This window comes from Rhinolophus hipposideros (genome assembly GCF_964194185.1).
Source record: "Rhinolophus hipposideros genome assembly, chromosome: 20".
Lineage (NCBI taxonomy): Eukaryota > Metazoa > Chordata > Mammalia > Chiroptera > Rhinolophidae > Rhinolophus > Rhinolophus hipposideros.
This window is the reverse complement of record NC_138066.1, coordinates 24,938,422-24,965,929: the sequence shown is the minus strand read 5'-3', so window position 1 is coordinate 24,965,929 and position 27,508 is coordinate 24,938,422. Positions and strand designations below refer to the sequence as shown.

General features: G+C 34.1%; 1 protein-coding gene across 1 annotated transcript in view; it reads left to right on the top strand.

The window, feature by feature from the left end:
• VMP1 (vacuole membrane protein 1) overlaps positions 1-27,508 on the top strand; it is a 109,223-nt gene that overhangs the window by 12,358 nt on the left and 69,357 nt on the right. The window contains exons 2-5 of the mRNA XM_081029021.1: positions 1,039-1,140; positions 3,444-3,579; positions 4,893-4,983; positions 6,455-6,565. Coding sequence (XP_080885147.1) covers positions 1,065-1,140; positions 3,444-3,579; positions 4,893-4,983; positions 6,455-6,565 — 414 coding nt within the window. The 5' untranslated portion in view covers positions 1,039-1,064. The remainder of the gene's footprint in view (positions 1-1,038; positions 1,141-3,443; positions 3,580-4,892; positions 4,984-6,454; positions 6,566-27,508) is intronic.

Genomic DNA, 27,508 nt, shown 5'->3' with positions numbered 1-27,508 from the left:
GGCTTAAATTGCTTACCCAACGTCATGCAACTAGTAAGTGATATTAATAGGTTTCTTTTAGCTTCAAAGAAATAAAACTACTTTCAGTTGGTGGATGCATTCAATCCCAGGGTGTGGAATACAGGTGAAATACCTCGTCTAAATACTGTTTGTCTGAGTATAGCCTCAAATCAGCAAGATGTTGGCAGCTTTGAGGCACCAAGTTTTTCTGTTGTCGTATAAAATTAGTCATTTTATGATGATGAAAATGGTAATGAATAAGATTAACAGGGTATGTTGGTGCTAGATTGAGTAGTCACTGTTGGCAATTTGAAGACACATGAAGTAAAGTACATGGGGTATTTCCTGGATAAAAGATAGGCTGGCCTACACATTTACGTCCCCTCAGGGCATCTCGGTCTTGATATAGATGCCACATTTCAGTATCTGATCCTCAGCTTTGTAGTGTATAAATTTGAAGTAGTAAACATAGCTGAATGGACTCCAGAAAATGGAGTTATTCTAACCAGATTCATAAGCCAGAATACCAGTTTCTTAAATTACAAAGAGGAAATATTATCCTGTCATCTGGTTCCCCTTATTTATACTAGTCAGCATTGTATTAGTCTGTTGTACAGAATACCACAGACTGCTTGACTGGAACAACAGAAATTTATTTTTCACACTTCTGGAGTCTGGAGTCCAAAATTGAGGTGCTGGCAGGATTGGTTTCTGATGAGACCTCTCTTCCTGGCTTGTAGAGGGCTGCATTCTGGTGTCCTCACATGGGCTTTCCTCTGTGTGCCTGCTAAGGGAGGTCTCTGATGTCTCTTTTCACGTCTTTGGAGGACGCCACATCTATCAGATTAGAGCCCCACCTTATGACCTCATTTAACCTTAATTACCTGCTTAAAGGCCCCAGCTACAAATACCATACAGTAAACATTTTTCAAATAGCATGGGTATTATACCATGTTGTTGTTGATTTCAGTTTTATTTAGTCATAGAGACAAAGCAGAAGTATGTAATGTATCAGTGAATTTTGTTTTGCTTTATTAGCTCCTCAAGAGTTATTGATCTATGAAATGGCAGAGAATGGAAAAAATTTTGACCACAGACGTGCAGCAATGAACAAGGAACAATATAATGGAAACTTCACAGGTAAAGTATGGTGGCTTGGAGAGGAAAGATCTACGAGTTTAAGTGATATCCTTTTCATTGGAATAAAATAGAAATATCTAATATTTATTATGTTAATAAAATAATGTTTTACATAATATAAGGCAATAAGCTTCTTACATATCTTATATAAGATTAATTATCTTTTGTTTACTCTTCATAGTAAATCAAATTATGGGTCAGGGACTATAAGGTGATTTTTCACAGTGATAGCAGAAGTAGCCTGGCCATAGTCATATTCGCAGTGTTTTAGGTACCAGATTATTGTTAATATTATGGTATAAGTATTTATTTGGTGCTCAATTTTATCATCCAATTTATGACTTTAGAAGTAGATTATAAATTTACTTATATCAATCCTAAAAACACAATTATAAAAAAACTCTGAATGTGATTATTGTGAATTTATTTAAAAATTTTAGTTGGAGACAAATAAATTTATATTTTAACTAAATTTGTAATTTATGGTAAATTTCCATATATTCACACATTTACCCTGAGAATTACAGGTTTTATTTATATAGATAGTCTAAGTAGAAACTTTCCTTTATGTGTTTAAAGGGAAATGAAAGGTTTTCCTTTTCTGTTAATTGTAATGGTTTTCTTTTTAACTTCTAAATTGTTTGGCATCTCAAACACACTTGGCATACTCAAACAGGTAATAAATACTCTTTCGTGATACTATATCATAGAAATCTTCTATTGGAAGAAGTGTGATCTACCTGAAATAGTCGTTTCCATCTGTTTGTTTTGATAACTACATCGCCTTGCAGAACGCATTTTGCAGCACTTATCTGATTTCTGGTTTATTTTGGTTGTCGATAAATTTTGCATTATTTCACTTAGAGTTTCAGGATTCAGAGACAAATTGCGTATGTCATAATCTCTTCCCATTAGTAGCTTTTACATGTTTTTTCCCTTTTCTTCAACAAACACATAGGTTTATATATTCTTCCCCTACTGCCCACCCCCTTGGTATTTAAAATTAATGTTAGTATGAGTCACTCCTCTTCATGGGCTTTGTTTGTTTGTTCTTTTACTTAATATTTCCTAGAGATTGTGCTATAACTATACACAAAGAATTTATTTTTTATAATGGCTGCTTAGTATTCCCTTGTATGAATGTACCATAGTTTAATGCCTCCTCTGTCCTCTGTTGGTAACATTTAAGTTGATTATAATCTTTTGCTAGGACAAATAATGCTGCATTGAACAAGCTTGAGCAAGTCATTTCACCTTATACTTACTCATTCTTAGAAACGGAATTACTGGATTACAGGGTACAGTAGTCTGCCTTTATCCATGGGGATACATCCCAAGACCCCCAGTGGATGCCCAAAACCATGGATAGTACCGAACCCTGTATGTACTATGTTTCTTCCACACGTGCATACACTTTATGGCAAATCCTAATTGCTACCATTACTACTCTTGTGCTTGGGATCCATGATCAAATAATAGAAGGATTAATTGAACACAGCACTGGGATACCACAGTAGTCCATCTGATAATCAAGACAGTTACTAAATAACTAATGGGTGGGTAGTGGATACAGCATGAATACACTGGACTAAAGGGTGATTCATGTCCCAGGTGGGATGGAGCAGTTGGCATGAGATTTTATCACGTTAATCAGAGCAGTGCATAATTTAAAACTTACGAATTACTTATTTCTGGAATTTTTCATTTAATATCAGACCAAGTTGATCGTGGGTAGTGAACTGCATATAAGTGGGGACTATTCTACGTGCATTTGTAATATCGATAGATGACGACAATAATAATTAACTGTGCACTTACTGTCAGACTTCTGAGAGCTTTACATATATTAACTCATTTAATCTTTATAATGGCCCTAGGAAGTCAGTACTATTTTTGTCTTCATTTTCGAGAAGAGAAAACTGAAGCATAGAAAGGTTACTAATTTGCCAAAAGTCATGTAACCAGTAGGTGGCAAGAACCAGAATTTGGAACTAAGTAGTTTGCCTTTACATTTTTAGTTCCAAACAGCTTTGCTGCACTAAATTGCCCTTCACAGAAAATAGGATAATTTAACATTCCAGTGACGTACAAAAAGAGAAACTTGTGTCCTGACAATGAAATAATTGCATAAACAATGGTAGGAGTAGAGTAGAAAAACCTAGCCCATTGTCACAATGTGAACTACATTGTTTTTTGAGGTTTATATTCATTCTTTCAAATATGGGATGAGAAGGTAGATGAGTTTTGAAAGTGATTGGAAAAAGTGACCATTTTGTTTTATCTTCTGCACTAATGTTTTTCAGACCCCTCTTCAATGAATGAAAAGAAGAGGCGGGATCGGGAAGAGAGGCAGAATATTGTCCTGTGGAGACAGCCACTCGTTACCTTGCAGTATTTTTCTCTGGAACTCCTAGAAATCTTGAAGGAATGGACCTCGAAGTAAAGAATCTTCCATTACCTTTTATATAAACCTTTTTGACTGTTTTTTGGAATTTTCAACAGTCTCCTAGTCTCTGCCACCTGGTCTATCAAAATGGATTAATTAAATTTAGACTGTTATGTGAACATATGTATTTTCCTTTCTATAGTTTGAAGAAAAATAAATTAAGGGAATAATTATATAAAATAATATATACAAATAAGGGATACAGTTATTTGCTCACTGGATTATTTACAGTTGATCACTGTCTCGGGTTAAATTTTTTATGCAAAGGAAAACACTGAAAACGAGATTTTTTTTTTCTTCTGGCTTTACCTTCAGGAGAATTCAACCCTGTGTATATTACTGTGTTTCCCCGAAAATAAGACCTAGCTGGACAGTCAGCTCTAATGCGTCTTTTGGAGCAAAAATTAATACAAGACCAGGTATTATTTTATGTTATATTATATTATATTACATTGTATCATATCATACTATATTATATTATAAGACCTGGTCTTATAGTAAAATAAGACCGAGTCTTATATTAAGTTTTGCTCCATAAGATACGTTAGCGCTGATTGTCTGGCTAGGTCTTATTTTTGGGGAAACAAGGTAGATACATTGATTCTTTAGTAGGACAAGGTTCAGGAGGCACTTTTACTGATAGTTTGAGCCAATGATAAAGGGCTCTGCCAAAGAAATATGTTCTATCTTTAAATTTAATATACTTGTAAGCATTATTTCAGTATCATAAAAAGCAAGTTGAACTTTGGTATGCCTTATCATTTTCTGGCTTGTTGTTCCAAGGTATTATCTGAAATATTCTGCGTTTTTATGTATTTACAGTTTATAAAACATTTTGTAACATTTTTCAATTAGTTTGATCCTTAAAGCAACTCCACAAAGAAGGTAAAACAAGTATATGGTAATTATGATATTGAAAACAAGAAACAGAATCAGATTGGTTAAGTGTTTTACTCAAAGTACAGTATTTAAGGGACTCTGACCCACGTCTTCTGATTTGAAGGCCAGTGCTTTATTATATTATAATGTCTCTCCCAATTAGAAGTTGGGTGTAAACAAGATCAGTCTTTGGATAAGGGAAAGGCTACCATGGGGTTTATGATAAAAAATTGGCTCTTCTCTTGACCCCCCCCTCAGTCCTCCAAGAGACCATGTGTTTAAGGACAAAAGAGCTCATCCCAGAAAGAACTGATTGTATAGCTGAACTAAATAACCTAATTGCTTCAAACAAGCAATTGTTTTGAGAACGATGAATCCTGAAAAATGAGACATATTTCATTTATTTTTTTTTAAATATGTTTTTAAGATTATGGCAACGTCAAAACATTGTGGTGTGTTTTTTACTGCTGCTTGCTGTGCTTATAGCTACGTATTATGTCGAAGGAGCACATCAACAGGTAAGAGGCTCAGCAACTCTGCTTCTATTCTGTGCCTTCCCTAATCCCAGACAGTTTCAGAATGGGACTATTGTGGATTTCGTAGACTTTCTACCCTCTACAATATTTAGGCTTGGTTTTATTTTTTAAATTTATCTCATAACTGACATCTTAATGTCTTACTTTTAAGGCCAGATAGTAAAAATATTCTTGTTGTAGTTCATGGCTGCTCAGCATTTATATTTGGTATTTGTCATTTCTGTTTAACTTCAAGGATTTAACTTTGCTGAGGTATTTAGTCAAAGCAGGACAAATTCTTGACTTACTACCAAAGTTGTCATATTTTTCTTAATACACTCCTGTGGTCCATCCAAACAGATACACTCATCCTGAAGGTTAGGTTTTATATATATATATATATGTATATATATATACATATATATATACATATATATATACATATATATATACGTATATATATATATAAATAAAGGGAAGTTCATTTGCCTATCATCAGCATAACTGAAGGGAAAAAGGAACATTTTGTTAAAATAGCAAAACATTAATGTATTCTAATAGGATAATGTTCTAAAATGACATCATTTCATATTTTAAAGCAGTTTACCTCTAATCTCAGAAGTTTTTATAGTTTTAAATGCATTTCTTTTAAATATAGAGAGTGCCAAAAATATGTATACGCATTTTAATAAAGGAAAAAACTATTAAAATTATAATGCTCAATATATACCGATAACAGAAGATGAATATGTCACGTTTGACTTCTGCAATTACAAGAGGTGCTCAAAGTGGTTACCATCAGCATCCAGACACTTCTGATTATGGCGAAGTACTGCTTGAGCAACGTTGACCAAAGTGTCCCCTTGTATACATTTTTTGGCACTCCCAGTATTTTACGGAAATCTGTGTGTGCTGCTAAGATTTTGCAGGAACTGGCTTGATGAATTTACTTGCCAGTGTGGGAATCTAGACTCTAAAGTCTGGTATTCTTTCAACAAGTCCATATCCCAGTGGACTTTAGTTTGCTCTTGTTTGAAAAGCATCTTGGTCTTAAATATACAAAAATAATTTGATTCTCATTTTTTAGTTGGATAAATAAGTATATTCTCGTCACATATTATATAAATAGCTGCCCTCCTCACCACTGTGTATTGTTATCATTTTTAAAGTATTTGTAACTTAACTGTTTAAAATTTTTATTCTTACATTTATCTTATTAGTAATTTGCATTTTTCCTATAAATGTCATTGCAATAGTAGGTCTAGAAACAAGAGCTTTATTTGAATGAGACGAATTTTTTGCCATCTCTGCTATCGCTTACTGAAGGAATTAGGTCTTTTCAAAAGGCTTTTAATACTTTTTGCCTATTGGACACTTAGTTGGTTTATCTTATTTTGGTTGTAGTTCATAAGTATTATATTTCTGTTTAAGAATTCTGGTTTTGTTTTTTCACCTCATCCCTTTTGTTTTCCAGTATGTGCAACGTGTAGAGAAACAGTTTCTTTTGTATGCCTACTGGATAGGCTTAGGAATTTTGTCTTCTGTTGGGCTTGGAACAGGGCTGCACACCTTTCTGCTTTATCTGGTAAGAATAACTTTTAATAAGCAAGTTTGAAAGAGATTATGTTTTAATTAGTGCTTTTATTTCAGATTTTTATTTGATTACCTTTGTGTTTTAGAAGAATTCTAATCCTAAAACCAGTGCTTTAAGTTTGACTTAGAATTCTGTTTTGTTTTTCCTTTGGGTGAGGATTTAAAAAGAAGGGGGACAAATCCCTTAGGCAAATGAGATTTTGTTTCTTTAAATTAATTCAGCCAGGAAATGTTCTTTTCTTTCCACATTTTAGAATAATGGTTCTCTTGCTTATGTAAAAGGCATTTTAATAATTGAAGTTATTTAAACGCACAAAATTCCATGTAAGGCTTAGAATTAATTTGGACAGTTTACTTTCTCTGTTAAACAGAAAATGAGAAACGGGGTCTTCTCTCATATCCTCATATCCTATGTACACACCTGAATAGTTATTTTGGTATTCTTATTGAATGTAGTTGATGAAGTATTATATATATGGAAGTAAATGCTTTCTTTTGGGGAGGGCGGGATGGGGAACAGGACTTTATTGGGGAACAGTGTGTACTTCCAGGACTTCTTTTTTTTCCCCAAGTCAAGTTGTTGTCCTTTCAGTCTTAGTTATGGAGGGTGCCGTTCAGCTTCAAGTTGTTCAGTTGTAGAGAGTGCAGCTCACCTCCAGGTCCAGTTGCCATTGCTAGTTGCAGGGAGTGCAGCCCATTATCCCTTGAGAGAGTCAAACCTGCAACCTGTGGTTGAGAGCCTGCATGCCAACCAACTGAGCCATCTAGGAGGCAGCTCAGCTCAAGGTGCCGTGTTCAATCTTAGTTGCAGGGGGCGAAGCCCACAATCCCTTGAGGGACTCGAGGAGTTGAACTGGCAACCTTGTGGTTGAGAGCCCACTGGCCTATGTGGGAATCGAACCGGCAGCCTTTGGAGTTAGGAGCATGGAGCTCTAACCCCCTGAGCCACCGGGCCAACCTGTAAATGCTTTCTTAAATCCTTTTAAACCAAAGTATAAAATATACTCCTAGAAAATACTTTTTTGCTTACTTGAAATTAGAAAGATAAAAGATAGGTTTTCCTTTGGACATTGACAAATATACTGAAATAATAGCAGAGCTGGGACCAGGGCATGAGATAAGGACGACATTTAGGGCACAGAATTTAAATAGGTACTTTCAGGGTCATGTAAGTATGGGGTTGATGAGTGAGCGCCTCATTGAATTTTGTGCCCTGTTTGCCTCTCTTTGTTTCATGCTATTCCTATACTTGAATACATTGTGAGCAATTTAATATTTGAAAACAGCTTGATCTTGGTTGATGAAAGACAGGTGAAATGTTGTCACAGCAGTACTGACTACTGAATAAAGTTGAACACTGCAAATGCTTCCAATCTCTGTTCTTCAATAGAGAATGCTACTCCAGATTAAGGAACTCATTTGTGGCCTTGTATTAATTTGGAAGTATCTAACAAGCAACACAGATAACAGATTCTGCTGAACCTTTAAAGGGATTTTAATAAAGATTATAAATTGCACAATAAGTTAGAATAAAGAAATATGAAACATGGAAGTTTCTTCATATCCATGAGAAACCTTTATAAAATGACATTTATAAAATGTCTTGATGTGAAATCATTTTTGGTTTAGTTCCATTGATTCATGTATCCAGTAAAGGATATAGGAAAATACAAATAAGCATTTGTTACAAAATTCATTTGAGTGAAATAATCAAGCTTTTGCTTCCATAAATTAGGTATTTGCTTCCATAAATTAGGTAGTTATTTCTGCCCTTGATCAGAGTGCAGGTTTAATGGAGTGTGGTTAGACTTTTCACAAGTTCAGAAAGAATTCTTCAAGAGCTATTTGAAGGGTATCACTCTCTCACTATACTCAGTACTACATACCGGGGGTGCCAAAAAATGTATGCCAACTGGGCACTTTGGTCAGTGTTGCTCAAGCAGTAGTTTTCCGTAATCAGAAGTGTCTGGATGCTGATGGTAACCACTTTGAGCACCTCTTGTAATTGCAGAAGTCAAACGTGACTTGTATTCATCTTCTGTTATCAGTATATGTATTGAGTATTACAATTTCAATAGTTTTTTTCCTTTCTTAAAATGTGTATACATTTCTTTTGTCACTCTATATTATATGAGTTCAGCAGGTATGAATATATAATCAAGAAACATCTGAAACTGTTGCATTATACATAAAAGCTATACAAAAGCTTTGTAGTGTTAATCACTGCTGACAGTAAACTGGGGTCTAGGGTCGATCAGGCCACTTTTTCAGCATTAGGTAAATTTGATGTTTTTTTTGTAAGCATTTAGAATTACTTTCAATGTTTTAAAATTAAATACAAGTAAAATAACTAGATCTTCATTTTATGAATATGTAATTCTGGCTGTTAAGTGGGAGATAGATTGAAGGTAGGAGAGAGATGAGTAATTATGACAATCCTTCTGAGAAACACAGGCTTCCATGGGGGTAGCAGGGAGTATGGAGAGGAAGGGGTATTTCCACAAAAGAATTTGCCGAGAAGTCAAGCAGAATGAAAACAAAAGATGATGGTTAGCCCTTACTGCAGTCTTTCTTGGACAACTCTTGGGGGTCTGTGGACCCCACGTGGGCAGTGACTGGCATCATCGTGCTCTGTGCCTTTTGCTGAATGGTGTCAGGCTCAGCACTGGTGCCAAGTCTGAATCTGCATTAATCTTGTGAACAGCACTCGCCCCACCCTGGGACTCCCTGAGACCCTGCTTCACCCAACTTTGTAGTACCTGATTCTTTCAGTGGCAAAGCTTAGATCCTAAAATTTATACGGAACCGTAAAAGACTCTGAATAGCTTTAGGATTTTCTACATAGATAATCATCTCATCTGCAAATAAAGACTTCACTTTTTTTTCTTCTTTCTTACTTTGTATATCCTTTCATTTCTTTTTCTTGTCTTACTGCGTTACCTTGGCCTTCTAGTATGATGTTGGATAGGAGTAATGAGTGGGTCATCCTGCCTTGTTCTTAGTCTTAATGGAAAAGCCTGTGGTTTCTCACCATTAAGTATCGTGTTCGCTGTGTGTTTCTTGCAGATTTTTTTATCAAGTTAACGGAACTCACTTCTATTCCTTGTTTGCTGAAATTTTTTTATCATGAATCGGTGTTGATTTTGTCAAAAGAACACTTTTTTAGACAATAGTGATCAGAAATGGATGGAAGGCCAATATAGCAAACAAATTCAGTATGTAAAGACTTGGGGAGCAATATGTAAATGTTAAAAAGAAATGGTAAGACACCCAGCATATGCCATTTCCATTTGACCAGATTATCTTTACTTCTTAGATCTTTTCATTTTGACATAACCTTTCCTTCCAGAATTCCTAGGTGTAACAGCAAGAATGAAGAAAAATGAGCATTTACAAAAAATAACTTTCAGAGAAGGCAAACAAAAAGGAAATGAAATGTCACTGGTCTTTGTTTATTTTTCAATTCCCTGGTTGGAATGGAAGTTAGATTGCAGGGGGTTAACTACTACTATTACTACTACTAACAACAGCAATCATTATCATCACATTATCATCAAAGTAATACTAGCTGAAGTCAGTTCTTTTTTACCTATATTTGATGTTCATTTTTGTGGTATCCATACCTGTGGGGAAATTTTGGAACCCCATCCTATTGACCTCCAGCCATATGATTTGCTTTGATCAATGAAATGTCAACATAAGTGATAGGTGTTGCTTCCTGGCAGAAGGCTCAAGATTTGTCGTACTCTCTTTCATCTACCTGTTGTGTCAAGATGGAGCCTGAGTCTTTGACTATGATGAGCTGATTCCATTTGCCAGCATGTGATGGATACGTAGAGTAAGCTACTGAGATTTTGGGGTTGTTGTTGTAGCCTATCTTGACTGCTAGACTAGTTAACATTTATTAAATGTTTACTATGTGCTGGACTCTGTGCTCAGCGCTTTACATGAATTATCTCATGTAGTCCTCCAAAGAGCCAAGATAGTCAATAACCAGTAGAGTAGCAAATGCATAATAAAAAATTTCATTAATAAGCATAGACTATCCACTTGTGAACTTTGGCAGTTATAGAACAGAGAAAAATAGCCAGGAAACCAGAGGCAAAGTGGAATTAAATAAAGGTTTGAAAACTTGATCTGTGTTATTATTTAAGAAGCTATTCCAAGTAATTGGGTTCAATTTTAAAAACTTAACATTTTCTTGGTGATAGATGGTTGACAGGGTTTTATCCGTATAGATCACCACTCCTTTTGTTTGTATCTGTGAAATGTGATTGTGTTTGGAAAGTCCTAATTATACCTTCTTTCTTTTATGAGGCTTTACGATAATCCTCACTTGGGAAGAGGTGATGTTAACATTTTCATGTCATACACTTTTGAGCCGATGAAATAGGCACCGTTACCATGTACTCATATAACTCCTCAGTCAAGAAAACAAGTGACCGTGTTAGGAGAGTAGCCTGGTCAGAAATACAACCTTCCTTTTGACAATAATTTGCAGCAAAATAGCTGAAAAAGAAACCAAGTTTAGGAAAGGGAAAATATTTAATTCATTCTTCATCGTAGTTTTCCTTCCTGGAAATCGTGGCTTAAAAGTGAAATAGGAAAATTTTTGCCAAGTAAACAGAATTTCCCAATTAGGTTCTTGCCAGTATGGAAGTTACATCTTTTGGAAGTATCATTTAATTAATTACAACTCATTGTACAACTAAACCCTGATCTAAAAGTGTTGCTGTATTTGCTAAAATATTATATACCTATATATCTGCCTTTAAAATTGAAAAGTTGTGGAGGGTGGGAGGTGAGGGTAAGGGGGATCAAATAGATGGTAATGGAAGGAGAACTGACTCTGGGTGGTGAACACACAATGGGATTTATAGCTGATGTAATACAGAATTGTACACCTGAAATCTATGTAATTTTACTAACAATTTTCACCCCAGTAAATTAAAAAAAAAAAGACAAAAGAGCAACAACCAAAAAAAAAGAAAAAAGAAATAAAAACATAAAAAGAAAAAAAATGGAAAAGTCTTGATTTTTTTTTTAAGTTTATCAATAAAAAATTTCACTTATATTTTTAGACATATTTGAAAAATTATACAACTTAAATCCAGATGTCCTGGAAGTCCTCATCATTTATTTAAACACTAGAAGTAAGAGTAGTTGTTTGACCTACATTAAATTGAATGAAAGTCTACAAGGATAAATGACTAGTTTGGGCCACCATCAAATTTTGTAAATTGATTTGAGAACAGTGGAAATCTAGTAATTTGCAAAAAACAGGTATCTAGCCACAAAGGAAAAATTAGGTACTGTTTATACAGTAATAGTGATTACTAACCAGAGAGGAAGAGATGAAGGGAAAAGTGAATGGATTCCTTCTCAAGGCTCAAGGGCAATTAGTTGGGCCTCTAGGTTAGTTTGTTTCATTAATTTTAATAGTCAACAGATGAGCTTCAGGAGGTCTGTTAATTCCCTGAAATACTATACATGGTGTTATGTGTCTTTGGAAATATGTATCTTTCTGACAAAAAGGACCTGTTAGGTTGGTGCAAAAGTAATTGCAGTTTTTGCAATCGTTTTTAACCTTTTAAACTGCAATTACTTTTACACCAACCTAATATTTAGACTCTCTGAAGACTAACCCATAAGAGTTTAAGAATCACCTTTTTTCTAAGTATGTCTATGTTTTACTACCACTAGGTGGCATTGCCAATACAACCAATATACTGGACTGTGTTTGCAAGTTCTATTCTTGAAAAATATGAAACTCTCAAACAGCTCTTATACTTAACTTAGAAGGTATTCTATTATTTATCTGTAATAATGCCTACATACTAATACCAGTTAATGCATGTGAGTGGAAATATTTTCTTAATAGTTTTCCATGTACATTGGTTACTTTAACAGCAGTCAGCCTTTCTTCTCATTGTGACCTATATATTCACATGTAGGACATGCTCCCATGGCATGCCCAATTTCAGAGATAATGCCATAATTTCATCCTTTTCTTTACTATGCAAGAATATACAAGTGATTGAAGGTAATTTTGTTATGGGACTGCAATCTTTCATTCCTATCATGAGAGGTAAGCATATTCAGAGTTCAAAAGCTGGGTTTAAATGCCCGGCCAAATATTACTAACGGTAAAAATTTGTTAAATTTATTAATTTTTAAACCTCAGTTTATTCAACTGTAAATGGAAATTATATGTATCCATTCTTAATAAAACATTCAATTCACCAGAAAGATGTAACAGTTCTAAATTTGTTTTTATCTAATATACTCAACAGGTAAAAAGCAAAACTTGGCAGAACTACAAAGAGGAGGAGATAATTTCCATTAACTTCGAGAATTACTAGGGGAGTGTAGTATAGTTATTGGATATAAGGTCAACATATACATAACAATTGTATTTCTATATATAGTAAACATTCAGAGAATGCAATTTTTTAGAATTTACCATTTATAATATTTTTAAAATCAAAATTCTAGGAATAAATCTAATGAAAGATGTGCTTGGCCTCTACATAAAGTTTTAAAATATTATTGGAAGCAAAAAGATCTAGATAAAAGAAGGGATATATCAAAACAGCCTTATGGCACATATTATTATCATTTCCATTTATAGTTGAATAAACTGAGGTTTAAAAATTAATAAATTCAATAAGTACGTGTACATTTTACAGCTCAGTAGCTAGTATATATAAGATACTCAATAAATGATTATTGATATGATTATTATTCTTACTCTGACTTTTAAAAGCTATCATTATAATTTACATGCTTTAGCTATTTTTACAAAATTATAAGCAACATTTCCCACAATTGATTTTAATGTATCAGTATGTCATGGGATAGTTGAAAATCACTGATCATTTCCATTTCTAGTGATGATAGATTAGACAATTTGGATCAACTCTCTCATGAAAGTGTCATAAAAAGTTGATACAATTTAAAAACATCTGTTTAAAGGCATCATAGAGATTTTTAATAAAAAGTAAAGAATTACAAGGTCAACATCTGTGTAAAAGAGGAAACCCAGAGAGGTGAGACTGGCCAAGGATATGACCTGATAAACCCACAGGCTTTGCATAAGCCCTAAGAGATCACACTTTGAATGTAAGGAACTATATATATATCAGCTCTTCAGGAGACTGAAGCTCAGGCTTAAGTCTGGAGGATATATCATGTTCATGAATTATAGGACAGAATATTGTAAGGCTGTTTTTCCTGGTTTTATCTACAGAATCGGTGCAATATCAGTCAAAACTTGAGTAGGTATTTTTGTGGGAATTGACAAACTGAAGATTTTTTTCATTACAGCAGCTTTAGGGTTAATAACCAATAGGGTGTGTCCCTCTACTGTGTGTTTCTGTTCCTTGATCTGGATAGAGGATACCTGTGTCTGTAATAATTCATTAAGTTGTATGCATTATATACTTTGCTATATGTGCTATATTTAAATAAATATTCTATTTTATTACATGTCTTTTGGTTTAGAATTTTATAGTCTTTTTTGCCTTAAGTACGTCTGGGTAATGTCTGCTGTAATTGTTTTAAATTGGCATCGAACTGCTTTCTAAAAACAGAAATGTTACATTAACATTAATTTTTCTGAGACTTTCTCAAACTAGGACTAAGAACAATGAGCTGTCTTACATATCCTCAAAAAATTGAGTTCTTTCATAAGATCATCACTGTAGTCATTCATTTTAAGTTCATTTCAAAAAGCTTGAACGTTTACTCTGTGTAAAACACTGAAATACTATGTGAATTACAATAGGAATTGGATAGATAGACCAGAAGATATATATTACATAAATAATTACACTGCGGGACATTGTGAAAATAGTATTGTAGTGATATACATGAATTATGTTATGGGACTCTTGAAATAGGGAGGAATTCTTTTGGAGGAATTAAAAATAGGAAAAGTTCATGAAGATGGGTTTGTTGAGGGAAAGGCAGTCAGTCGATGCAGAGATATTAAAGTAGGATATCTTGGAAATGGAATGAAGACCCATATGAGAAAAATAGGTTGGTGCCAAATTGTGGAGAGCTTTGAAAGTCAGACTTAGGGAGTTTAGGTTTTATATGTCACAAGAGTTATTCAAACAAACATTAACATACCTGTTTCAGGAACCTAACAGGCAGCATGGTGGACAGTAGATTTGGTGGGGAAGCAACTAAAGTAAGGAGCCCAGTTAGAAGGCAGTGGTCCAGGTGAGAGGTAATAATTACCTGATCTAAAGCAGTAACGGTAGGAAGGGTTTCAAATTTGGGGAATTGGGTAGTATGTGAGCCTGCAAGTACTGTAGCTGAAATAAAAAAAACCTGTTGCAATAGGAGTTTCGCTTCTATAATATAGGCTCGGCAGGGATTTTTTTTCTACTTTGCTGACTGCTGTCTTGAAAGTATTTACAACAGTATTTGGTGCACACGAGGTGCTCAATAAATACATTGAATAAAGTAATAATAGAATAAAAACTTTGAGAAATCCAGTGGGGAGATTGAGGGAAGCAGAATAATTGGGTTTCTTTTATTGGCAAACCAGTCTCTTCCTAACATTTGAGTATTATTTGTAACTGTTAATGAAAAATGACCTAATCTGTGTGTAGCTTTTTCTTATGTGGCATAATCCAGTTGATCTTTGGACAACATGGGTTTAAACTGTGGGGTCCACTTATATGTGGATTTTTTTCAGTTAATATAGTCAATGTATTTTCTCTTAAGATTTTCTTAACATTTTGTTTTCTCTAGCTTTATTATAACAATACAGTATATAACACAAAATATGTGTTAATTGACTCTATGTTATCAGTAAGGCTTCCAGTCAACAGTAGGCTATTAAGTTTTCGGGGAGTTGAAAGACGCAGATTTCCAACTTGCAATGAGGTCAGTGCCCCTACCCCCTGTGTTGTTCAATGGTCCAACTGTAGTTTCATATTGAACATCAGTGTATCCTCTTTAATTTTCCCAGCAAATAAAACTGCATCTACTCCTGGCTTTATAAATATTTAATATGTCTTTGCTTTAAGTTGAATTTAGATAAACAACAGGCACATGAATGATTTAAGATGTGATTTTTATTTTTTTAGTTAATGTATACCAACACGCTTATAATCTCTAGTATATCTGTAAAGTGAAGTAGGTTATATTTTGATATAAGGAAATAATCCTATTAATTAACAAATAAGAAATTAAATAGAATTTGTAAACTGCGTTTTTTCTTCTGATTTTATTTCTTATGCAGGCATCTTTTTGATCTTTTGTTTGATGTCCATTTCATGAGCAAATTTTGCCTGGGGAGTAGTGTGATTTAACTGATTTCATTAATTTTTTTTAATAAGTAGATCAGATCAAAAAAAAAAACAAAACTTCTATGGCTGACAGATTTTTCTATGATTGTACCTTCTAAGCATTCTTCTTGGACTTTAAGTTCCAGAAATCCATGAGCAAACTTATTTCAGTCTTAGCAAACATGGTCATAAGTTTCCTTTCAGAAGATTTGGAACACAAGTGATCCAGGAATGCTTATTTACTAGTGGAAATTATCCTCAGAGCAAAAACAAGAAGTTAATGAAGGCAACATGGCTGCTGTTAACCTCTTTGATGCATCTCTGTGTTTGGATGAGTCAAAATTTCCACCTTAATAACGGTCTGACCCAGGGCTAGACAACCCAGGGGTCAGCACTTTTTCTGTAAAGAGCCAGATAATAATTAATTAGGTGTTTTGTGTGTTTTTTTAATCCAAAATGTGTTTATTGGGATGGTTCTTCACTCATTCTGATTTAGGGTGCTTTTCGTGCTGCTAATGAACATCCTGCTGTAAGCCTTGCTCTTCCTCCTGTAGGCTGGCAGAGGACAGTGGAGCAGCCAACACAAAAAACGACCATGTGTGCATGGCTAAAGATGGTGGTGATTCTAGAGCATCCTGGCATCTCACATCCATGAAATAGGAATTGGAGCTCTGCAGCAGGTCCTGCTTCTTCTGTTTCCTCTTCTCTCCTGAAGAGGGATGCAGGAGATCCTAAGTGAGAGGCCTGTTCTCGTGGGGGAGGTTGTCACCCCTAGAAAGGAAAATAATTAGGTTTTACAGTCTAATCAGCCTCTCTTACAACTCCTCGGATCTGTCCTTGCAATGAGAAAGCATCCAAGGGACAGTGTGTAAAGGAATGAATGTGACTGTTTTCCAGTCGATAGGTGGCAGTCCTGATTCCATCTGCAGGCTACTGTAGTTTACTGATCCTTGCTCCTACTCATGATATGACTGACAGTGGTACACCAGACGCAGCATGTTGAGCTTTCTAAGGGGTTTTACATAACACGTTGTGCATTTGATTCATCCATTTGCCAAAAAAGGATTATTTCTTTTCTGGGTCATAATGCTACACTTAACATAATGTTTGTTTTTTTTGTTCTTTTATTATCTTTTTTTTTTTCAGTTACAGTTGACATTCAATATTTTTATATTAGTTTCAGGTGAACAGCATAGTGGTTAGACATTTATATAATTTATGCAGTGATCCCCCGATTAGTCTAGTACCCACCTGGCACTATACATAGTTGTTGCAACATTATTGGCTGTATTCCCTATGCAGTACTTTACATCCCCGTGACTATGTTGTAACTACAATTTATATTTTTTAATCCCTTCACCTTTTCACCCAGTCCTCCAGCCCCCCATCCCTCTGACAACCATTAGTTCTCTATGAGTCTGTTTCTGTTTTGTTTATTTTTGTTCTTTAGATTCCACATATAAGTGAAATTATATGGTATTTGTCTTTCTCAGTCTTACTTATTTCACTGAGCATAATGCCCTCTAGGTCCATCTATGTTGTCAAAAACATGATGTTTTAGAAGAAAATATATTTGTGCAAGTACTAGAGTGGTCTAGAAAACCATCAAGGGAAAAAATCAGTTTTCATGAAGAGAAAAGTACAAGTCTTCCAAATGAGATGCCTGATGACAGCAAGATTTGGTTCTAATTTTATGTTTTAACCGTTGATGTGTATAGTTATTAAATACTGGTTTTTATAATATTGCAATCGTTTTAAGAAATAATTTGTGATTGAGAAATAATTTAGATTGTTATAAACAATTAGGAGAAGTGAGGAGTTATTTCAGTAGCCACCTTAGAATTCTGTTCATAACAAAAACATGATTCATAATTCTGTAGACAACCAGGTTAATAAAAACAGGAATTTGGGTACTTGGTAATGAGAAATGTATCTCAGACGTGCTCCTAATATGCACGTACGTTATTATTCGTCAAGTTACAAGACAAGCATATTAAAGAGCCATTTGTAAACTGTATGTGCCATTAATGATTTATAAACTTTGTTCTATTTAACAATAACAAAGAGAATGAGTCCTTCAGCAAGAATTTACAAGCTCCAACTAATTTGATATATGAACACTTTTGACACTAGGTGGAGCAGTTTCCTGGAGAAAGACTTAACAAGCCCTATATTCCTTTTAAATAAGCCCAGCTCCTAGACAAAGGACTCTAATGAGAACAAAGAATATCAAGTCATTTTACAATTTTAAAAGGCAACCAAATATTGTACTATAAATAGAAGGCTGAATATATCTTACAGGTAACTTTTCTTTTTGGCATATATTTTAACCATTGATTTCCCCCACCTTTGGGAATCTAATAGAAGGAATTTCAAAGCATTAGAGTTGTCCTATCCAGATGCAGTTGGGGTATAGAAAAGTTTTAGAACTATGTAATTACATTGTAGAATAGACCAGGTTTTACTAAGAAACTATAACATTAAGGTGTTATCATCTGAATGGTATCTATGAGTCATTTGTTTAATTATGACCATCTAAAAGAAAAAATATTTGGCTCTTTGTTATAAAATAAATGCAAAGAATTTAGTTGTGAGATATTTGCCCCTGTGTAAGATTCAGAGGCCAGTTTCTGCTTTAAAGTTTAAGATTATTTCATCACTACGTGGTAGAAATTGTACGTTTAAAAAATCTGGCATCTTGATTGCTATCAAGTATTTATAAAACACCTCTGTATATAGCGTCTTGTTTCCTTTAATGAACAAGTACTTTACAGTGTGTATTTAATACTTGAGCTGTTTTTTCCTTAGACATTTCTTATAGTTTTTGACTCGTGGTTATTTATTGCCTAAAGTAAATGTTACCGGGGAAAACTGCGGGATATGGATTGAAATGAAATAGTGCTGTAGTTTCAGAAAGAGAAATACTGTAGGAATTGTTTAATGCCCTGAGGTGTAGTAACTTTTATTTTAAAAGTTGTAGCCAACCTCTTTGCTTTTTTCTTGCGTGACTTCTGATTATTTCGTCATTGCTCACCTATCTGTCCCTCTGTAAGACACAAAAAGGAAGAAATGGCCAACAGTAATGTTCTGGTGTGACTTGATGTTGCTCTGTATAGGTAGAATGACTCTGGCTGTAAGCATGCAGTGACTCAGGGCTCTTGCGGGAAGACCAACAGGGCCTTCTTAGAAAAGGTCTGTTTGCCCTTTTTTGATGAGTGCATGATCAGCTCTTTGCCTTGTCTTTCCCCAAGGAATGACTCGTATTAACTCTTACTAGCATCACCACATCAAAGAAGAAACCACGGTCTCCAGGACATAGTCTGGGTTTTCACCAAACAAAAGGGGTATGCACAGACTGGATAACTTCCTGCCCTTAAATCACTGCTTATTAATGTGTGCTTAAATAAAAGCTAAGAAGACTCAGTTGAGCTGAAATCTGTTCTCTTGGAAATACATGTTTGAAACAACTTATAATAACCTTTTTTTAAAGTTCTATAAATATGTGGTCCATTTTCCTGGACACTTACATCAATTTTATGATCAAAAGTTGCTTAGGTTTGATAAGAAAGGTGAAACATGTCTTTATTTATGGATTGATTCAATATAGTAAAAAGGATTTCAAAGATAGGTCCTTATAACTTGGATGGAGCATGACTGATACAGAGTTTATACATTTCTTGTTTTGGTTAGCAATTTTGTACTTACTGTTTTACTATATAACCTCATATTGTCCTGTTACTTGGGTTGTGCAGGCATTATTATCTTAATTATTATTACTAGACTTTTCATCAAATGAAGAATGTGAGCTAGAAGTCTGATTACATCTATTAAGTTACTAACAGCTTCAGAAAACTAAAACCCACTTTAACTAAATGCCCAGATTACTGCTTTTTGACATACTGTACTGCATTTTATAGAGAGGGACCAGAGGGTGAATTTGTAAACTTGGGACCTTTTTCACAAAAAGAATATAAACACTAGTTAAATTTCTCAGTGCCCATTTGGAATCAGTAGTTTTATACTCTTGCTTTCAAGGATTTGCTGTATACCATAATCTTAGCTAAGTTGTTTTCTGACTATAATGAGAAAAGCAACGATTAGAAGAATTTGAGTAGAGTTCCTGTTTTAAAAAGCATTTCTAAAGTCGGACTTAAACAACGGTTTTGCAAGTCATACAGACAACCATTTGTCATCTTTAATTTATTTATCACCCAGATACTCCTAATGAATCACATTCCAGACTAAGCACTGACTCCTTTTGTTCCTTTAGTGAAGGAGTGTGGCAAACAAATGTTTTCCCAGTGAATCAGCACAGGATTCTTGATTTTATTACCTTTGCCCTAAACTTTCCAGACAAAACTAATTGGAAATTTTGCCTTTGGGATCTCACTTGACTTCTGTGTATGGATGATGGATTAGGCTATGAATTGACATTACAGATGTTATGCAAACAGCTTCAGTCTTTAGGAATGTTTTATCAGTTCTGAGGGAGTCATCAAGGGTGGAAGAATGTCAGTCTGTCGGTCGGTCGGTCTGTCTGCTCATCTTCCTTGCAAAAACTCACACATATACATACTGCACTCTTAATGTCATACCGTGTTCTTCATCTTGATTAATAAGGCTGGGCTAAATTAGGCTCATAATTAACTAATATGACCATTTTAGGTTTTTACTTTTTAAAAAATGTCTCTGGAAGGCGGGGCCTTAAATCCACAGTGAAGTTCAAAATCCAGAAAACATTTTTTTTTTTTTTAGTGACTCAGCCACTATTCCCCATCTTCCTGACAAAGATGCTAATTTGTGTTTGTAGCACCAGGACTTCTTTCTCAAGGCTTAGGTAGGTACTGCAGTATTGTCAGGGTACTGCCTAGAGTTTACCTTCACTACCAGATTATGATATTCTTGTGTGGTATAATTTCAGGTGTGAATTTTATCTCTTCAGGATAATTTTTTTTAATTCTAAATTTCTCTTAATATTATTCCTGAAGCTAGAATAAAATTGATCCTATATAATTGTCTGTTAATTTTTTTCAATCAATCACTAAAACTTCCTCTTTTACACTATTCATGAAGGAATATAAATTGCAGAAATATAACTGAAAATTTAAAGAGAATATTTTAAAAGTTAAAATACTTTTCCACAAATACCTTTATCTGCTCTTATAAGAAATCTTACTCCTGCTCTAAGTGTGGGTTTGCTCTCACCCAGACATACTCTTGCCTGGCCAAGCACTACATCTTTTATTCTGGACAGGCAAAATTATTCCATTATCAGAACATTGGAAAATATAATGTAATGCAACTCATGAGACTAGATACATGAAGCTTTGAACTGAAGCAGAACCAGATGTTTAATATGTCACAAATAACTGAACTATCTTGTTGAGTTGACTTCACTTACTTAGAATGACTGTACTGAATTACTTCTGCCCCTCAAAAAGTACCCTAAAAGCTATCACTCTGATGAGAGTATAACGTTTCATCACAAAGTTTAACCTCCTTATCACTAAAGGGAACTTCATTGGCAGTAATTAGGAACTCTTGGGGGCTATGTGTGCAATTAGTGAATGTTACTAGTGACCTGATTGCTGACGAGGGAATTTAGAGTTTTGTGTTGGGGAATAACAGTCTGGGCTGTATTCCCCTTTGATTACCACCACAAAGATTAAAGGACACTGTCCTTAACTGGAGAAATTCTTTGCCATTTTTCTTTAAGCAGTACTCCTTGTATTGATGTTTACCTTGCCACATGGCACATTCTTTTCAATGTAATGAGACTCATTTTATACCCCAGCATATGCTCTATCTTGGTGAATGTTCCATGGATACTTAAATATGTATTTGGCTTTTTTTGGATGTAGTGTTTTACACTGTTCAAGTCTTCTATATCCATACTGGTTTTCACTTTATTTGCTCTATCAATTAAGAAGAAAAGGGTGTTGAAATTTCCAACTATAATTGTGGATTTGTTTATTTCTTGTTTCAGTTTTGTCAGTTTTTGCTTTATGTATTTCCACAGTCTGTTATTAGAGTTCTTACACATTTAGGATTGTTCTGTCTTCCTGAGACTTAACCCTTTTATCATTATGAAATGTGCTTATTCATCTCTAGTAAGTCCCTATCCTAAAGTCTACCTTATCTGATATTAATGTAGCCACTTCATCTTTTTTATGATTATTTTCAAATAGTTTATCCGTTTTCCTCCCTTTATTTTTACTTCTGAATCTTGATGTTTAAAATGTCTTGTAGATAGCATATACTGGAGTTTTGCTTTTTAATCCAATCTGACACTCTGATTTTCATTTGTATGTTTGCTCCATTTACAATTAAAGTAGGTATAAACATGGTTGGGTTTAAGTCTACTGTCAAACTATTTTCCCATCTATTTTTTATTCTTTTCCTACCTTTTTTTTGGATTGAGCATTTTTGTGTTATATATACACTGAGTATATAGAATGCAACCACCTTACAATATTATATTCCATTTTCTCCCTTTCTTGATGTTGTTGTAGTCATATATTTTATTTTTATATATGTCATCTTTTTTGCTTTAAACAACTAGTTATTTTTTTAAAAGAGATTTTAAAATGAGAAAAGGTCTGTATTTCCAGTGCTCTTTACTTCTTTGTGTACATTAAAGTTTCCATCTGGTATCAATCTTTTCTTCTGAGAATTTCCTTTAACATTTATTGTAGTGCAGGTCTGCTGAAACAAATTCTGTTGGCTTTCATTTGTCTGAAAATGTTTTTATTTCATCTTTATTTTAGAAATATATTTTCTGTGGATTTTAAATTGACACATTTTTTTTCCCTTTAAACATTTTAGAAAAGTTACTGCATTATATTTTTGTTTGCATTATGTCGGATAGGAAATCTTATCTATATTTCCCTGTAGATAGTGTTATTTCTATCCCCTCTGCTTAAGATTTTCTTGTTATTACTGAGTTATAGCAATTTTATCATGATGTCATGATATTTAGAAGTTTTATTATACGTTTTATTTTCTTTGTGTTGATTCTGATTGAAGTTTGTTGGGTTTCTTAGATCTGTAAGTTGATGGATTTATGTTTTTCATCAAATCTTGAAAATATTTGGTTACTCTTTCAAGTATTTTTCTGCACACAACCTTCCCGCACTCATGCACACACTCCCCTTCTCTTTCTGGGATTCCAACTACATGTATATTAGACTGATTGGTATTATTCCATAGGTTACTGAGGTTCATTTCTTTCATAGCCTTTACTCTCTGTGTTCTTTAGTTTGAATACTTTCTATTGCCCAGTCTTCAAGTTCTCTAATATTTTCTTCTGCAGTGTCTAATCTGTTGATTATTGAATGAGTTTTTCTACTAAGATATTTTTAGCTCTAGAAGTTCCATTTTGTTATTTTTAATACTTTCCATGTCTTTCCTCTTTGTTTTTATGTTTTCCTTTAAATCAGGGATCAACAAACTGCTTCTGAAAAAGGCCATACAGTAGATATTTTAGACCTTGTAGCCCATAGAGTCTCTGTCGTAGCTACTCAGTTTTATCATCGTACCAGAGTTAGCCAGAGACAGTATGTAAATGAATGCACAGAGCTGTATTCTTGAAAAATTTATGAAATTGGTGGTAAGCCGAATTTGGCCTTTGAGCTGAAGTTGCCAACTGCTGCTCTAAAATCTTGAACATATTTATATTCACTCTTTTTAAGTTCCTGCCTGCTAATTGCATTATCTCCAACATTTCTGGGTCTGTTTCTTTTGATTAATATTTCTTCTGGTTATGGGGTCATATTTTCCTGTTTCACATACTAGTTATTTCTTATTGGATGCTCGATGTATGGTGTTAAATAGTTGATTGCATGATTTTGTTGTCTTCCTTTATAGTGTCCAGTTTTTGTTTTGTTGGGCAGTAAAGTTACCCATGGATCAGCTTGATATATTTAAGGCTTTTTAAAAATCTTTTGTGGCCTATCTGGAGTAACTTTTACTCTATGCTCTTTCCAAGGTCTTCCTTGAATGCTGAGTATCGTCATTCTAGCTGGTTGAAGTTCAAGTGCTTCCCAGCCCTGTATGAACTCTAGGAATTGTTTAGCTTACAATTGCCAAACAATTATAATTACAGTGGTTCTTTTCCCATTAGTTGTACTTTTCCTGGTCTCATGGAATCTCACCCTAGTTTGCAATGCAGCTTTTATGCCAGTCTAAATGAACTCTAACTTAGAGCTCGTTCTCGACATAGCTCCCTCTTCTCTAGGATTCTGCCCCCAAAATTTCAATTATTTAGGCTTCCTGAACTCAGATTACCTACTCAACCCAGCAAGACCATCATGCTGTGCGTGGGTTCCTCTTCTTTGTCCATCGCTTTTGCTGTGGACAGAATGTGTCTACAAATCAAAAAGTCAGAGTCATCATAGGGTTTTCTCATTTGTATTCCTTCTCTCAGCAATCAGAAGTCCAGTACTGCCTGTTGTGCGATTTCTGAAAAGAATTGTTCCATATATTTTGTCCAGTTTTGTAATTGTTTAATGTAAAAGTGAAAATCAGTACCAGTTACTTAATGATCTAAGGTGGAAAACCCTCAGTCACAGGCCAGGATCTCTAGCCCATACATAACAAGATCTCCATGCTGCCATAAGAGCTAGAACATCCTGCTTAGTACATTGTGTTATTTTTATGTCTTATGATGATTCTGGCCAGGTAGTCTTTTCTGCTTATACCATAGCTGCTTGTCTTTATCCCCCTTGTTTCTTCATTTGTATGAAGAAATGGTTGAAGTATGGTTGAAATGTGATTCTTTCATATTTGATACATAGTAGTGGGTCTTGTAGGTTTTAGAAAATAACACTTAAAAGGTGGTTTCAATATGTATAACTTTTTAAATTCTTTTAATCAAAATGATTTTTTTAGTTTTTGTGTTTGGATTTTTCATGTAAACTAATACTTATTTCAATCAAGTCAGTTATATTTAGGAACCATTAACCTCTAACGTTGAAAAGAATTTGTGAGGTTTCCTATCAGTTAACATAGTTTAAACTAAAATGTCAAGGTACAGGCTAAATGGACTCTTGAGAATGAACAAAGGACAATAAGCTGAGTTATTTGTGTTTCTTTTGTCTGGGAACTACCACATCTGCCTCTAAGGCTGAGTAATCATGACTTAGTAGTGTGGTTATGGAAAGTATATCAGTTTAGTTGTGTGAATGAACTGTCCTTTCTTTAGGGAAAAATTCTCATCAGATTGCTGTAAGTTTCCCTTTTTAGATTTAGAATCACTTAAAATTAAAACTATGAATATATCTTCTATCTTCTTCTTTAATCTCTTTGGGTACATATTTTATCTATATTTCTGGAATATAAATGTAGTTTTTTCCTTCCTGTATATCCCAGAAATGTCATTATTAGCATCCAGGACAGTTAAATGTTTGGTCACTGAGAGTTCATTCCTAGAGTTGAAGGGTAGACTGTTCCTGCAGTCTACAAGGGACAGTTGTGTGGCGATCTCAACAAACTCTTGAATTTCTTTTGTGTTACTGGTATCACATTTCTCTTTTGTGTCTTCAAATAGTAAAGGTGAAGGTTATAATTGGTTTTTTTTAATTGCATCTGATACTTAGCTATATGTACAGGAAACTGTTCACTAATTTTTCAGTTATTCTGAATTCCCAAATCTTTAAACTGGGTTTTTGAGGTTCTTTTGGAAGAGTACAAGAATAATCCTTCCTCCCCCTGCCCCCATTTGTGAAACCTCTTTTATGGACATGGTATTCAAAGAAACAGTTGTAGATTTTATGGTTAACAACTTTTCTAAAAAACCTGAATACTCTAAAGCATTCTTTAAAAAAACATACTATAATTGTCTTTTAAACTTAACTATTACTATTTATGGATTACTATGAGTTAAAACCCAAGAAAAAGAGGAACCAACTTAAAATTCACATAGATTTTGTTGGTTCAGAAGAAACCTAATAATTGATTCAGTGCTAAGTGTAGAACTTCATTATTTAGATTTTATTTGAACAAAAATACCTATTGCGTTTAGGGAGAAATGTAGCTTAGATTTATGAACATATTTTTCATAATAATATGCAGCAAAAAATTTGTTTTAATATTGCCATTTATATTGATAGCAGTAGGAATTCTTTAATGTCTTATTTTATCATTGCATCTTATGCACTTTGTCTTTGAACCACGAGTTTTTTCATTATGTGATTTTAAAAGACTCAGAGGCCACTTAATTGTGTGTATATTTATACATACATATGTGTATATATACATAAGTGTGTATATATGTATATATAATTTTATTTTACAAACATAATATTTTTCTTCATAACAGCTAATGGCTGGTACTTTTTGAGGGCTTACTGTATCACCACCACCATTCTAAGCTGAACACTTTGCATGAATTGACTTTTGCATGAATTTAAACTTCACAACATCCCCAGAATGTAGATCCTGAAGGTATTTTATTATTCCCATTTCATAGATGAGGAAAGCATGAGTCAGAAGTTAAGTGTCAGAGGCCAGAATTTAAACCAGAATATCTGGCTCTCGAAGTTATGCTTATTGCCACTACACTATAAACTTTGTCTACAGTATGCTTTAAAGTGAATGCTTTAAAGCATACTGTGTGTGTGAGAGCAACATGTTAAGAATGTCCAGTTCTTAAATCTTACACCTCATGAGAACTTTGGAAATCAGCATTAGATTTTATTGACATATTTGATTATATTTGGAGTCTTTGAATTTTGAAGCTAGATGAAACCATTAAATGAGTCTAATTCTCTTCCTTTGCAGAAGAGTAAACTGAGGCTCAGAAAGGTTAAGCGACTTGTCCAAGATTGCTTATTTTCTGACCCTTAACTTACTATTCTCCCAATGGTTCCTAAACCTACCCTATTAGAACCTACCCTATTTGAAAGAAGCTTGTTTATAACATACATGTTCCCATCCCTACCTATTGAATCAATCTATGTTTAGGGGACCCAGGAATTTATATTTTTAACAAACTCCCTAGTTGATTCATATGCAGACACCTCACCTTGGCACCCATGTGTATTTGGGAACCCTTGTGTTTAAACCTTTATCACACACCTAAATATTAACCCATTTAGTCTATATGATTATGATCAATTTTAGTATTTCAAAATAAAGGTACAAAGTAGCACCAAAGCTTCCATAGAAAAAGTTACTTTAAAAGAAATATTCACCGATACTAGTTCCACAATTTTATTTCTATTTTAGGATCTCAGTGAGAAAGATAAGTGAGGTAGTTACTTCACCAACTGTAAAGGACAACTGCTTAAGGACAAAAAGTGACATTTTCAAATTTTACCTAAAGGAATAAGGCACAGGAAGTTTTTATTGAAGGGGCTAGCATTCTTATAAATGAGAAATATGGATAAGTAAAATCAAAATCAAGCCAGAAATCATATGCTAGTGTTAGGGGAAGATTGACTACAAAAAGGACACAAGAGAACTTTTTGCAGTGATGGAAATATTTTATATCTTGATTGGTTGTGATTATATAGCTGAATGTATTTGTCAAAACTCATTTAATATATACCTAAAAAAGTGACTCTTAACTATATGTAAATTATCAATACATCTTGATTTTTGTAAAAAAAATTTTTTTTAACCAAGCCAGGAAG